The 16,580-nt window shown below is 41.1% G+C and overlaps 1 protein-coding gene across 2 annotated transcripts in view; it reads right to left on the reverse strand.

The window, feature by feature from the left end:
- EYA2 (EYA transcriptional coactivator and phosphatase 2) overlaps positions 1-16,580 on the reverse strand; it is a 97,237-nt gene that overhangs the window by 8,903 nt on the left and 71,754 nt on the right. For both annotated transcript variants that reach the window (XM_032198670.1, XM_032198669.1), the window contains exons 10-11: positions 7,007-7,096; positions 958-1,016 (exon numbers count right to left, since the gene is read on the reverse strand). In XM_032198670.1, the coding sequence (XP_032054561.1) occupies positions 958-1,016; positions 7,007-7,096 (149 nt within the window). The remainder of the gene's footprint in view (positions 1-957; positions 1,017-7,006; positions 7,097-16,580) is intronic.

Genomic DNA, 16,580 nt, shown 5'->3' on the forward strand with positions numbered 1-16,580 from the left:
AACTGAAACCACTTAGGGGCTTTTCACAGGATTCATGATACACTATTAGCTTACAGCTTTTGTTGTTGTTGTTCACTCAAAGTAATTGCACTGACTGAGATAAAACCCAAATTATTATTTTAATCAATGTCTGAATATTTATCCAGACTCACCTGCTAACAAGCCACAGGAGCCAAAGGACCAAAACATGCATGTGCCATTTCAGTGCGTTACAAAGCACAAACCATCAATTCAGTTTCAGCAAAAAATCTTTTGAGTGTTCTCTACAGAAGGAGAAAGCTCTTCCAGAAGACTGCTCCTTTGCTTTCTATGCTGCTTCTGCACCAATTTCTCAAAACAACCATCCACAAAAACACAAACTAAAGTTTTTTAAGAGCTCTGCGTATCTTTTTCTTGCACTGATTACAGTGACTACAAGCAAAACTTTGGGAAAGGTAAATGTAATCGTACAAAAATAGTTTTTATGTACATGATTAATGAACTTAAACAGGCAATATTAATAGTTAGTGCAGTTTTGGTGTATGTTTACACCAGTGACAAGGCTGTGGCTTTGGCAAGGACGACAGTCCTTACGAGTAAGCCCATTTATTACAGATTGGGCAGTGGGAAACCTTTCAGTCTGGTTTTGAAAGGGTTTGGCTACACTTGAGCCAACTGGCTGGCCAAATCATGTTGGAAACCAGTGTAGTCAGAGCAAAGTTCACCCTAATTTTAAACATAATTCCTAGAATGGTTCAAAGCTGAGCAAGGTCAGGGCTTGACAGTAGGCACAGGCAAATTAATGTGTGAACAGCAGCTCTGTACTTCTGTGCGTTTAATAACTGCAGACAGCATGGAGCCAGGAAGGGGAGAAGGCACATGGCCAAGGAAGTTTTTTTACAACACTGACCAACCCCCTGCTATTTTCAAACAGCTGGGGACTACCTGGCCTGCAGCTTCCACCCGGAGATCCCATACCTTAGATCTTGACCATTATCATCTGACGATACATCATCTATGTGGATCTGGTCACAGTCCTGAGAAGCGTATGAAAAAAATACATCAGTAAATAAATACTTTGAAAAAACATTTTAAAGAACACTTCATGTAATGAAAAATGACTTCAAGGCTAATGCTACGAGAAAATCTTACACGTTGCCAACATTGTCTAGTACAGTATAGCCAGCTAATTGTTACAAACAATATTACACAGCACTTGCATAAATAACTAAATGTGTGTGAGACAAGCTGCTATCTAAAGGCACAACAGCTCCTTAATAACGCACTAAATGGAATTCCTTCCTATGCAGATATGAGGGAGAGAGAGGGGCTTGTCTTTTAGCCAGGAAAACTGTTTTGTAAATGTTGTTATACATGATAAGGCACAGATTTGGCAGCCTCTCCCACTGTGACAGTACTGCTTTGGACAGACGGTGTATCCCCACATAATTATAAGGGGAGATCTGTCTCAGAAATTTCCAGAGACACCTGTCCTGTTGGTGTTTTCCCAGGGCATACTGAGGGGGTTCAGCTTCCTTTGATGTGCAGAGAAGCACTGAAGAAGGCACCCTTTCATAGCCCTGTACTGCAGAGTTAAGAAATAATATGTCAGTAATGAGGAAATCTACGGACAGGAAATTTAACCAGAAGGTACACTTAGAGCTCAGCCTGCATGAAGTACGTACTCAAGATCTTATCTTGCAAAATTCTTCATTGTTTGAATCATGGAGGCCCTGCCTCAAAAACTTGAGAAATGTTGTTTCTATTGTTTCCTTCCTAGTCTTAACACCATCATTAGAGAGAGGAAAATCTGTAAGCTTCTCCCTACTGCCTTAATCTCTTTTCTCTATGATCCTTGTAGGTAAGGAGAAAACAGAAAGCCTTCAAGCTGGCAAACACTACCCTTTGTTCTGGCTGATTTTCAATAGAAGTAAAAGCACAGTTGATATAAGGAGACTGAAGTCAGAACAACTACAGCTAACTAAGGAACAGTTATCCTTTACCACCACAGTATTTTATAAACCACACGATCTCCTACCTTACATAATTATAGGCTTTACGAATTCCTTTAAATTAGCCCATCCAAAAAAGAAAAAATCCCCAAACAAGTAACTAAGCTTGATATCAACGGCAATATGTCACGCATTGTTCTTGCTCATAATCATGACATTTTCTGCAGAACTTGTTTTAGATAATTCTCAACAAGTCATCCAATTTTATCTTGTTCTTGTCTCCTCAGTCCTCTTCATCAACATATGACTGAGGTGTATACTCTGTATAACCGGAACCAAGTAACTGTATTGCAGATTTCTGCTGGCACCTCTCTCTCTTCCACCCACTGTCATTTTTTAAGCCCCCCTCTCCATAGCTGTTGTGAGCCATGCTGGGATAATATTGATGCAGCCCACTCCATTTCAGTTGTGTGATGCAGGGCATTAAGTCAAGGGAAAGGTATTTGTGGAGGGATCTGTTTTTCTCATTTATGAATGAATTGTTCTGTACACTGAAGTGTGACAACAGTAGCTATCACATTTCTGACTTAATAAAATACCATGACACTTGGTGAGACACTACCTCATAGTCCGCCGGCTGAGCCTATCATGTTACTGGGTAAAACACAGGGAAGCTGGTTAAAGCAAGAATGTGGACCGTGTTTTACTACTTGGTTACGAGACTAATTTTTCATTCTCGCAGAATTTCCTTGAGATCTTAGTGAGTGGGGAATCAGGGCAGGATATCTGGGCTGCTGAAAAGAAGGTCCAGATTGTCTGAATGGAAGTCTGCAATGGAAAACCCAGTTTCCACATCTGCTGACTTTTTAAAACGATACTCTAGGATCTCAGAGGTACGTGATCTGTTGAATGTGCAACCTGTAACTGAGTCAAACGTGTAAGACCTAGTCAATCCTCCAAGCTCCTGGAACGGAACTGTTCTTACTGTTGTGACATCTCCAGGCCAGTCAGTGATACACAATCTGCCTCCAGATGGGAGCAAGCCCTTGAACCCACACAGAAAGGTGCTTGAGCTAGCACAGCTTTGAAATGGTACCACAGGCTTGGAAAAAGCTTCTGCTGCTTCCTTGTGAAATACAAGCTGGTTCTGAGGATGCATGGAGAAGCTCCTTCAGTTACTACTTCTGCTCTCTCTGCATATTCTCTAGATTAGTCTCTTGCACATGTAGAAACAGCTTGCAGACATACAGGTTGTCCATTTTTGTATCAGTACTGTGTTAGATAATTTTAAAAAACATCTAATGAATTCATTGATCACTTGAGCTCACATCTCTTCTTAAGGTGGGGATAGGGGGTTAACAGTTCCCAGAACAGGAAACCTCCAGGGAGGGCTCTGAAAGGCAATAACCTGTAAACACACTAATCCCCTTGTTTGCTAATTCCTCATCCCCTTCTCGGTCCTGCTGTCCTTCACACCTGCTTTCTAGAGTGCTAGGCAACGATATCTCCAGAGGGAGGATGAAATGTACTATTTTCTAGCTTGTGTTGCACTGTAAACAAAAGGAGCCTGGGAGAAAAAGCACAACCCTGAAAAGCCCAGAGTCCATACTTGAGCTTCACCATGATCTGTAACCGTGGTCAATTCCTATTCTGCCTGATTTCCCAAAAAGGGAACAAAGAGTGAGAAGATTTCCTTTCAAGTGTATTTACTCATATAGTCTATAGTGTGATCAGAGACCTTTATAGGCCACACCTTGTATGGCCTGCATTTGCAGACAGTAGGGATCTAACCTGCCTGTACTGCAACTGCAGTCAGAGGTGATGTGTCCAACAAGCACCAAAGTGCTACATGAGTAGGTGAATTAGTGTGGTACACCCACATATTTATAATTTAAAATGCGGCTCAGCAAACACACGCCTCTCGCTTGCCTGGGTTGTGCTTCTAACAGCCTCCAGAACAGGGCAATACTTGTGTGGCTGCATACCCTCAAAGCTGCCCTTGTCAAGGTTTGGTGCCTTCATTCTTTGTTACAGGGCAGCCACACCATTAAGCTGTGTTTTAATAAGTATCGACCCTCCTCCTGCCCAAATCTGCTGGAAATAAATCCATCTTCTAAGTTCTACTACTCAAGAGTTAACTTGCTGGCAGAGAATCCCTTTCTGTAAGAAGACCAGAAGTATTTGGTAAGAGTCTAGGCCTAGGGCTTCTCCATTCGCCCACCTGCCCTGGAAACTGGTGATCAGCCTCCTGCTATCCTGAGGGCTGGGGGTGAATCTTGTGGGAAACGGGCCTCTGCTAGGCTGCAGCACCAAGAGAGGCTGGGCTGTAGCAGCTTATTTGAATGGATCTGCTGGTTCTACTTTTCACACACGCCCAAGATTCCCCTTCTCTGGCATAGCAGGAAAAACGCTTCCAGGCAATGTATCTAGGAAGAAGTTGCCTGAATCCCACCCAGGAAGACCCTGAAAACATACAAAACCCTGGCCAACAACAGGGTGCCAGGGAGCAGGATGGCACTGCGTGTGGTTCAAGGCTATGGCACAGGTGAGGCGAAGGCAGAGTAACAGTGGCCTGACTCCTGTATTCATTTGGCAGTTTTTTTATAGAAGCAAGCTCTGAAAATTCCTGCTATTTATTCATCTGTCATCCGCTGAGCTGACAGCTTGCATCAACTGCAGTAATTCATTCTCTTGATTTTATCTTGATTGATAAGAGCAGCAAAACAAAGGGCTGCCTAGTTTTCTTGGACAAGTTGACAGTGTGTTGCCATAGAGGAAAACCCTATTTTTCTCTCCTGTCTTGCTGAAACATTAAAAGAAGTATGATGTGCCTGATATAATGCACATATATGCAGATAATATATATATTATATATAATTATATATATAATTATATATATATATATATAAAATTATATATATATATATATATATATATATAAATAAAATAAATAATGCCTGATAGCATTATTTCTGCATAAGGCAAGAATCACGTGGCTTTGATAGAAAAAAACAAACAAACAACTATTTCCAGTTCAGGCCCCTCACTCAGAATTTGAAGCCAATTTTTTGCTAGGCTGTCCAGTCACAGCCTTACCAGGCTAATGAGGATTACATAAATGCTAGCAAGGACTGTGTGAACCTTGCTGTATCTATGGGCAAATGATTTATCCTCATCAGGCACCTTCTAGGAATGTTTCAACAAAGCTTTATACCCTGGCAGCACCTTCTGCTCTGCACAGCACTGAAAACTGCAGACAGCATAATAAACCAGTCCCCTGTTGCCAAAACAAGGTAATAATTGATTTCCTTGTCCAACCTGCCTCTCTGGTGAGGAGAGATGACATTTCTTCTCCCTCACAATTGTCCCCCACGCTGAGGCAGCCATACTTTAGCTGTTTCAGTATGCTGGGCACCCCCAAAATGCCTGAACTTGGCTAAGGAAGGATTCATGCCAGAGAAATGTCTTGCTATGTTTAGTATTTCCTAACAAGAGTATTGCTTTAGTACTGAACAGGGTGACAATCATACCGCTTTCTCTGTTACAGCTTCTTTCACCTGGCCCCACCATAGAATATGATCAGAAATGGTTTCAGCCCTGTACAATTTTAGCTTATTTTGTGTTGCACAGGTCAGTGTTATGCCACATGATGGTGCTAATGCATACGGTAATCTTTTCGGGTCTAGAACTTGAAGCAGCTTCTGTGCTTTTTTTTTTTTTTTTTTAAATCTATTTTTTTCTCAAGTATATCATTCACTGTGTCTTTTTCAAGCCCAGCACTTGGTGATGTACAACCCTTAAATACCACTTTGTGAACGCTCAAGCCTGACTTTCATTTACAATCCAAAACCAAGGAGTAGGATGGCTAATGAACAGAGATGGATGACTTCTGTTCTCGGAACACAGAATTTTGTAAGGGACATTCACTTCTTTTGAATCTTTCCTTATCCATCACTTTAATTACTGAAATGCTCAGCTAAAATCGAAACACCTTTGTTTGTCTTTGATTTGAAAAAAAAAGTTTAGTTTGTTTCACTTGTCAAGCATGAGTCAAAAGGGAAGACTGAAAAAAAACCAAACAGATAATTCTCAGTAAGCAAACCCCCAGATTGTAAGGAGACAGGTGGCAGGAAAGCAGGCACCTCCTGTAATGTGTGGAGGAACACAGTGCAATTAAGCAGTGAAGGAATCAGAAGTTCTCACTGAACTCATCAGGCACAGAAAAAGTTTTATCCCATTTTATCCAGCACAGAAACAAACCCTTCATTTTTCAAGTGAAGAGAAAGTCCGCAGAAGCCTACCGAGGGATCCCAGAACTTTTTCCTCCAAACTCCTCCAAGCAGTACTCTTGACTCCAAGATGCCCACAGCACAAACCCATCCTACTCACTGTAGGTGACTCATTCACATAATTTCTACTGATTGCAAATTAAAACAACTTTTCTTCAGCACTATACAGCTGTTTCTCAGCTGGTGACAGAATTTTGCTTGCTTGACTTTGTTTGGATTTCACTATATATTCAAAAGGATTTTCACTTTGTATAAGGAAGGCATAGCCAGATCGTAACAATCTGCCATAATGCAGACAAGGAGGAATTTTTCCTCTTGGTCTTTCATGTAGAAACTCACATAGTTTCATCCTGCAATGTGTCTGCACTTGAGCAGACCTCCTGCTCTGCCTCTGTGTGCAGAACAGAGCTTCCTCAAGAACAGACACTGTTTTTAAAACCTCTGCATTGCATCATAGCTAATTGTTACCTGCCCCATAGGATCTATGCTAATTTAGCTTAATAAAATTATTAAATAGCAAATTTCTGGAGAAGCAGCAGTAATGTCCTCATTATTAGATTTACTGAAACTGCCAAAAGCCATCATTGTTACTGTGTATTTAGAAAAAAATTCCTTAACAGAATGAAGATGTCAAAGGGACATACTAAAAGTATGCTTCCAATAAACCATCTAAGGCCCATTTCTTTGGGGTCAATAATGAAAGTTTCTTGGCCAGAAAAACAAGTTTGTAGAGCAGATGCAAATGATTAGAAAGAAAGATGCTAAATAAAATAAGCAGCTACATACCTCCAGGTCATTAAAGAACAGATGTGTATCTGCAAGGTTGAAGATCATTTCTTCCATCATAAGACCTATCCGCACAGACGTTGTAGTGTCCTGTTGAGGGAGAATCATTTTTTTTTCCCATTCATTTCAATTTCTTTTTTGGGGGTGGGAGATCTTAGACACAGGATCTACACATTCCTTTTTCTGAAGATACGGTCATTAAAGTCATTTAATTTCCCAAGTGTATCTTAGCATGATTTTCCCATCCCTTTTTTTTTTTTCTTTTTTTTCTATTTTCTCTACTAATCAGTTTCTGTTCTCTGAAGGATGGATATAGCTCACCTTATGCATTTCAGCCTGTACATCCAGATGAGTTTAACAAGAACATTTAAACACCTGAGACTGTATAAGAATTGCTTCAGTAGGTTGGACGAAGAAGTAATTTCCAATAGCATCAGTACACAGCAGCTAGGGGACAGTTATGAACAACAGAGCCCACAGAGGGTGATTCTTTCCAGACCCTGTCCTTTGAATCAGCCGTAAGAGGCCAGCATTATTCTTTACACATGAAAGTAGACTTTTAACGTCAAGCAGCAACACGATGAGCAGAATCTGAAAACAGAGCCCACAAGTTCAAACATAAATTATCTCTCTTTCTCTAAAGCATGCAATCTGCATCTTGCTATGCTTGGGTCTTTACTGCCATGCTAACTTGGGTGATGAGCACAGAGAAGGACAGAAAGACAGACGTGTTGTTCCCACATCAGAGCCCACTGTGTGGCACAGTGTGTACTGGCCTTGGTAGCATAAGTGCACATGGAGATGCAAGAGCAGCCACACTGGTGCAAAGCTCTTCCATCTCTGCTGAAGCTCTCTGTTTATTTAACAGTACCAGCAGAGTTAAAACAATCCCATCCTCCCATGCAAACTCAATTACAGCAGGATAAAATGCTTGTCAAAGTCTGACTATTCTTGCTCAGGACAGGACATGCTCTGCAGTGGCATAAAGCTTACTTGCAGAGCCAGAGATGTCATACTGGCAGTTACACCCAAGTAACTACACCTATTTATAAAGTGAAGACAAAACAAGATTGCTTATTAAAATGTTGGATCAGTCCATATGCCATTTGAACTGGTGTTAGAAATGGTGACATGCACTTAATGCCCCTGCCTGCATAGACTGACTGTTTCACAATTTGCTTGTTCTGCAGTTTTCTTGTATCAGCAGTTCCTCCAGGTCTGGGTCCAACTTGGCCCTAACTTGACCCCAGACAGGGTCCCAACTGCTTCCTTAAAGGGAACAGCAAGAAAACAATGCAGAAGCTCTGGCTGCCTACAGAATTTTGAAAACATACTTTTTCATGAATAAAAGAACATGAAAACACACATGCCAGCAGTTCTAAAACAGCTCCTGTACATATTAAGCACCTGTGAAGTTTTTAACATCCTGCTCCTGCTCCTACCAAAATCAGTGACAGAACAAGTACATTCCTGTGCAGCTCTAATGCAGGATGTCCCAAGCAATATGGACCTCCTGTGTGTTTAGTTGATTTACTTTAGAAAATGATTTTTCTCCCTGTTCTTTGCTACCCAGCTAAGACACCACAATTGCCCGTGAGAGGGCCACCACTTCACTTCCCCGCTAAGTCACAAACACAAGCTTCAATCAGACCAAAGCAGCCAGGCTGACTGTTTGGCCAGGGAAGCTGCTCGCAGACAAACCCGTGTAGAATTGACTGTTACTGTCTGACTGCATGTGTGCAGCAAAGCCACTTGGTCCCTCATGCTGCCCCTGTGGGTAGGGGGACAGTGGCCACTGGACTCTTACGCCTTGGCGTACTCCTTCAAAGCTGCTTCCTGGGCACAGTGTACAGACCCGGGGATCTGATGCTCTGAAATACAACCAAGGGACATGCTGCACCCAGCCTGGTGCACTACAGTATTAAATAAACCGCAGCCACTTTTCCACGTCTCCCCTCCTCAAACAACCGACCTTGTTCCTAAACTCACAACAAAAGCACAGACATGTTCTGAGGCAAACTAGGTCTCTAGCAGAAAGTTTTATTATTCATTCAGAATATATTCTTCTTCAAAAATGCAAGTAAAAATAATTTACAGTTAATTTGAAAAACAAGCTCAAAAACATTCTGCCCATTCAAACTAAACAACAACAGAACTTGAAAAAAGAGCACTCCCACAACAGGCTTTTATTTGTAATTCATCTTCATTAGGACAGGGATCTCTCATCTTTACATTCATGTGGGTGGTTTTCCTCCGCGAACATTACAAGCCATGCTAAAATGTCAGATTTATATGTAGTCTTTGCTCTAATTTTCTGCAGATTTCTGTGGAGTCATGTTATTGTATGACAGGACAGTAATGAATTAGCTGAGGAACTCTAACAGGGAGCACAATGTTTGGAGGATGAGTACATTTCAATCAACCTTTGCGGCAGATGCTGTTGACATGGATGGTGTATTACACGCTAACCTAATTATTACGCATTCTTGGTGTAGTTCTCTTTAATTAGAGCAGAATGGCTGTGGTTTCAGCCATGTGTGTGACTCACGAGCACTGTGCCCATCTGAAGAAAAGCTCAGTCACTGATGTTTAAACATGCGTATTGCTGTTCCTGAAAGAAGGGCACTTTCTCCTCTGGGCCAAAAGTAAACTCCACCAGGCTTGCCTTGAACATGTCTACCCTTAAGCCCCAAACCTGCTCCCCTGATGAGGGGCAGGGACACAGGTGCAATTAGGGCATCTGACTGTGGCCCCATGTGAACAGCACTGAATCAAATTTTACTTCCCAGGTGTAGTTACACGAGGGAACTGTTTTGAAGAAAATATGCTGCTAGGAAGAAATGATTTTGTAAAATAGTTTTTAATGAAGCAATTTATTTTTATACATTTCAAGGATCATTAGCCTTTAAACCTCTTTTACGAAGTCTCATTCGTTGGTATCTGTCATTTATTCTCTAAGTTTTGTCTTTAGTTTTATTGGTATTAATCACTAACAGGGAGTAAGAAACATTTCCACAGTGTATGGAGTTACCTTCTCTTAAACTAAACAATATGGAAATTAAACTGTAGATGAGAGGAAAAAAAAACAAAAACTCTTTCTCTTGAGATATAGAATATGATGGAATGAAAATAAAACAGAAAAATGCACTTTACCACCCAGAGGGGAAGTCGTTTGGGGAAATGATTTGGCATCAGTGCTTTCACAGTATGGATATTTCCTCTGCAACAAGGCACGCTTCCAAGTCTTAAGCTGATAAAGTTAAAAGGCAAATCAGTGCTCCCAGTATGATGTAGGTGTCTAGAGGCATGAGGCCAGGGTTCCACTAGCAATTATTTATTTGCATTACTGTTGCACTGATCTAGAAGCACTAGTCCCAGACTTGAACCCCACTGTGCTAGTTCTACCCACACAGGAAAAACACAGTCCCTACCCACAGCTTGCAATTCAAGTATGAATAAACAGGAGAATCAGACTGATGGGCAAGCACAAAAATGACACAGGTATATCAATGCGTCATTAGAATTCTCTGTATATGGTATAAAGAATTGGAAAGAGAATTATGATTTCTTTTTTCCTGAAGATGTTAATGGAGAACTCTTCCTAAGTGTACACAGAAGTCCTGAAGGACTAAAGGATAAGGCTGTGCTGCAGGCGATGCCCTAGTAGACTGCTAACGCCTACGTTAGAGCAGTCTGAGTTTAGCAGAGCAATGGGAAGTTGCTGTATCCATAATGATGACTCCTGCCAAAATGTATTACCATAGGAAAAGTGCACCCTGGAGCCCTAGGAACCAGCTTCCTCAATAGCAGATCTAGCCAATGTTTTCTGATGCATGTGAAGCCCAAGAACGAAAGGGCTGTGGTCAGCTTGAAATTGTATCTCCTCTAGGAACCACTTTTTTTTTTTTTTACAGTGAAAACAGATTCACCTAAAACCTCGACCCTGAGCGTTTGTTCAGTAACATTAGAAGTGCGAGGTCCTACCCCTCTGCTAATCTACAAGTCATGCTTTCACAGACAAGGACAATGAGAGGCAGGGATAGAAAACAGGCAACAAACTCCTATAAATAAAACCTCCAGCACCACAGTGCGTTTCTGTGTGCCTCATCTCTGCAGGGCACATTGTTGGAGCCTTCTTCAGGGTTGATGTTAAACAGCCCCAAAAATTACACAACAGACCAGGCACCCCAACAGAGCTCAGCTCATGACCGATCAACACAGCCTTAATGGGCTTCTTCCCGTCAGCTGGATGGGATAAGCATCACAGCAGTGGTGCTCGTTTTGAAGTACTCATTCCCAAAGAGCTTGATACTCCCCCTAACTGCCACACCTTCACTTCCATATTTACCTAGTAGTAGTGTTTCACAGCTGCCCATTTCTGCTCAGCGTACATCCTGAGAGAACTGAGAGGTAAAAAGCCCCCACTCCACTTCTTCACAAAGTATTAAAACATAAAAAGAGGAAAATAAGCTTTTTTTTTTTTTTTTTTTTTTGAAAAAACAAACAAACAAACCACATTTCGATCAAGTATGTTGAACCTAAAGTGTATTCCTGGACATGTCTCCCTATTGTGTCTGTCACAGGATGTGACTTCTAGCTAAGGAGGACTGATGTGCTGTTGCCTACTGCTGACAATGCTGTGAATGAGATAATTTTCAGTAGAAGTGAGGCACTGCCAGCTCCCAGATCTGTAACTGCTTGCAGGGGGGCAGCTTTACTGCCCTTTCAGTGGATAGCCCTACTAGAGGAAAACACAGAAAAGAGAAGCCTCTGAAACACTCTGCAGGGGAAGGCAAAAGTGTCCATTCACCAAGGGGAATGTTTTCTTTCTGATCCCAAAAGCATGAGCTGACACATTTGCTCTGAATATTGCTTTTGTGCTGGCTAGTTGCATGCACTGCTCCTCTTTGAACTCATTCTGTAGATGTGAATTGTTACATTTTAAAATCACAATTTTAATTCACTTATGTCCTACAAGCTAAAAACATCCTTCCTAAAATTAATTCTGTTTCTGTTTCATTTTTCTCACTATGAATAACAGGATGACAGAAGGTGGCTAGGAACTTGATGAGCAGCCTTCAGTCTGGCCTTGCTCAAAAGACAGGCTCACCTATGCCTGCGTTGCTGTATCTTCACTATTAAAGGTAGCATTACCTACAAAAAAGCCCTTGCTGGATGCAGCCACACTTCAAACTGCACTGTCAGCATCCTCCCAAATGGCCTTCTCACCACTGCTCCTGGAAAACTGAGCTGGATTTTTCATAAACTGCTTATACTTGCCCTAAAGAATGCATTAAAAAGACATGTTTGTTAACACCTGCAGTTACTACTAATCCACTTGGCTGGATGTCCACAGCCAGCTCGCCCCTCTTGTATAGCGTAATTTTGAAAGGAAGCAAGAAGCAGACTTATCTCTGGCAATCTCTCAAGTGCAAGTCACTCTCAACCCCAGTCCTGGCTCCAAATCAGCCAGTTCCAATCCTCTGCCTTACAGGTACCCTGTTCAGACATGCAGGCCATTAGTAAAGGGGCAAAGCTGCCTCCTTTGAGACGGGTAACAAATCCGCTTGTTGTCTGACTCCGCGTCTATTTAGCAACGTGCCAATTAAACCAACATTCAAAATGTTAGGACAAAGTCATTTGGAGCGTGAATCTTGGACTCAGACCTTCCTACCTCCCCACTTAAATAAATAAATAAATAAATAAATAAATAAATAAATAAATAAAGTCCTTCTACTTAAAACCAATCACTGTCTTTAAATCCCTGTCAAATACCTGTTCATACCATGAGCAAATAATTACTTTTCTACAAGGAAGAAAGTATTAATTAAGGTTATTCATCAGACTCCTATTCTGTAGGGTTTATCTGCCACAGGTGTCAGCCAGAGGTGAGAGACGGATTAGTATACAATCAAGGGCTTTCTAAGTTAAATCTCTTCCTTGTGGTTAGCTGTTAATAATGAAGTTGTCACCAAGAGAAAGAATTTAATAGTTTTAATTGGGTTTAATTACTTGGAAACTCCTGAAAAATGGACCGGTTTGGTTGTAGTATAAAAATAATAAAAAAAGCAAAGACACAAACGCCACATGTTTGAACAAAGAGAGCCTGTGAGAATAATCGTTCTTTGGTTGTAACATTTTATACCTTGATCTGAATTTGAGACATTAACCAGGCTTTCCCATAAAAACAGAAAATTAACCTTGTGCATCAGTTCTAGTTCCAGTAAGTCAAGGGGGGCAGCTGCTGCACCTGGCCCCATGGCCGTGCTGCCTGCCTAGTATGGGTCTGCCCACATCCCTTTCTGTCCTCCTGTGTCCCCATCTGTCCCCTTGGTGTCCCTGTGTCCCCCCATCATCCTCTTTGAGGGTGAAAACATATTTAGCTCTTTTACTAGATTAGAGCTTAGTTTTGTTTATCTTTTTTTAATAGAAGCAGGTAACTTCTAGACCCAGCTTCTCAGAGCTTTTCAGCTGAGAGTGGCTATTTGTGAGACCACTGGTTTTAAGTACCCAAGTAGTTCAGGAGCTCAAACTCATTTTTTGAAGTGACTTTGTTTCTTTTGACAAAGAATTGTCCTTTTTCAAATAGCATCACCCACTTTTCTCATTTCCAGGCTCTAAACTTTTTGGCCCCCAAAATGAAGACATACAGTTTTACCTAAACATTGACCTATCCAGGTTTGTTAGACAATCTACTGAATTTAAATGATGTCTCTACAGTCATTGGAAGTGTGACCTCATGGCGAGTCCAAGCCAGACAGAAAGCAAGTATCATTTAATCCTTTTCTTCAGATACCTTTCAATATTCACCATTGCTGTGATTTGGGAGGTACTTCCACAGTACTGCTTACTATTTACTGAAGGATTCTAACTCACTGGCATGGTTCTGTTCAGAAGTGGTTGGGGACTACACCTTGGAAATTACTACAATAAGCAAATGGATGTGTCAGTAATTAAATCCTCACATTCGAGAAGCACACAGAGGTTGAAAGGGTTTTCCTCCCTCCTCAAATGAGCTATGCTTAGGGAAAAGCAGGAATAACTAATATATACAGCGCCTGAACCCATGGGTGGATTCCAGGTACAATACAGTACCTAAATACATTTTAAAAGCTGGGCCATAATGCTCGAGAACAAATGGAAGTTTTTTTTAGGAATCGTACTGGGTCTGGCTGGGATGGAGTTAACCTTCCCCACAGCAGCTGCTAAGGAGGGGGGTGAGAGGGGCTGTATGGTACTGAGCTGCCTATCACTGTTAAACCACAACAGTAACACGAAAGGTTCACAACCAAAAGTCTACAAATAATTTCTTTTTACCATACAGGGCATAAATGTCAGAAAAGGAGTGGATTTGAACCAAATACATGTTTTAACCCCCTTGCCCTTCTCACAGGAAAATCACCATATTTCTATGTAAGCCCTTGATAGCTCTGTGAAAAATACAAAACTCCCAGAAAGCTTGGTGGAAACATCGTGCTGTGTAAACCTCAGCACAAATGCGCATTTGTAACATGCAACTTCCTAATGCGAGTTACATTCCTTTATTTTTTGATACTACTTTTCCCTTAAAAATCAAGTCACAATTCAGCGACATGGGAAAGCAGGTTCCCTTTACTCATGCTCGTTAGACAATCCAGCATTGTTCCTGACATGTATTTTATGTCAGAAATAATCCTTTAATACTTCCAAATGCCACACATGCACTTTGCTTAGAAAGCCCTCGGTTCACCTAAGCTGCAGTACAAGAGGTTACATCTACATGAGCTCAGAACATCTCCCATGCCCAGCATTGAAGCTGTTGTGGGTCTGGTTTTGCTGTTTCTGCTGCCGCTCAAGCCAGGACAGATGATAAACACAGATGTTTGCTCCCGAAATACACATTTGAAATAATCAAATAGCTGGAATTATTTACTCCCTTCTCTCCAATAATGAACTAATAATTGATATAGCAGCATGTCTAAAGTAACAGACTTTTTTATTACCTGCAGTGATTGAATGCTTTTTTAATTTAACTTAAAAAGGCATTAAATACAAGGTTTAGCCTCCAGTGGGTAAAAAAATCTCCAACTTCCTCAGAAAATCCTTTCCAAATTGTATTCATCTTGACTTAATCCATGATCTACTGAGTGAATTAGGCTCTGTTTGTTTTGAAAATCTATTTTATGGAGTTCCAAGGACTGTGTTTTCCTTAGGAAGGGCTCATTCTGCCTTTCTGACCAGGATGCCTGCTAGCAGCCCTCCACATAGGCCTCTGCAGGTTTTTAACATCCCAAGGTGCCCCACACATATGACTAACAAAATGTAAATAAACACAGCTGAGCCTGTAAGAAATTGGAAGGTTTTCTCATTAAAGAAATAAAATAAACAGATGTCCTTAAGCACTTTGGCTCATGTTTGTCAAAGGAATGGAAAACTCTCAGATGTTTGAACAGCAATAGTGATAGCCACATCTCAAGTGAGGGAAGAAGGAAAAAAGCAACAGCATGGCACTTTGAATTAACTAATGGTTCTCAAGGGAGGGTGCTTTTGATTTGAACCTTAGCAACTTCTACAGATAGTTTTTAACAGCCGAGCAATAAAATGGGGTTTTATTCTTCCTCAGTTTGTAAAGTAGTTAAGGACAGTTTTGGCCATTAGAAGCATGAATCACCATCAGATTTGATTAAATCCCTATGGTGTTTCAATCAGGTCCTGGCTTTAGGGTCCTGTGAGGGAACAATGCAAGGAAAAGCACAAGCTACTCAAAGCATTCAATGAAAGCAGGGAAAAAAAGAAAAAAATCAACTCTGTGTTTTTAAAAGGACCCCAAGTAGGGCCACGCAAGAACTTTTCAAGGACTTTATTTTTTATATTTTAATTGGTAATGATAATTCACTTAAAGGAAAGCTTTTTGAAAGAACATGTAACTGCCAGTGGAACTTCTGAGGGATCTTAGATCTACATCAACATTTCTGGTGAGAACAAGACAGCCCAGTTCAGACAACCAACAGCAGCTCTGACGTTTATCTGAAATGGCAGAAAATAATTTTCAGGTCCTCTCCTCAGCTGGGCCAAGCAGTGATTTTAGTTACTTTGTCCAGAAGGTCTTAAGGCCCCACTACTGCTGGAGGATGCTCTCCTACTCCCAAGCATACCTGTGGCACCGCAAGTCCCTCATAACATCAGTGTGTGCCCCGTGTCCACCACACTGATACCTGGCTGCTTACAACTTGGAGAAATCTACTGTTGCCACTTCTGAAATGTAAAATAAAATGCATCTTACAGGGAATTTTATGAATCTTAACTCCTGAGTATCAGCAGACATCAAAGTGCTGATAAAGATCCAACACAATTCAGGTATTTAGACTGTCCTCTGGATTTGTTCCATTTAGTTCCAGGATTTCAGAGTAACTCATGCATGGAAAGATTAATTTTAATTCTAGATTTTAGTTTAATTGCATTTCATTTTGACACTAAAATCCCGTGGACGTGTTTTACTAAGGAGTATCTCAACACAGAACAAAAAACTCACATTCTGGAAACAGTACAAAATCGTGAGAAAAGGAATTAGCCTCACACATACCCTTCATCTAGG

Source organism: Aythya fuligula, chromosome 16 (genome assembly GCF_009819795.1).
Source record: "Aythya fuligula isolate bAytFul2 chromosome 16, bAytFul2.pri, whole genome shotgun sequence".
NCBI lineage: Eukaryota > Metazoa > Chordata > Aves > Anseriformes > Anatidae > Aythya > Aythya fuligula.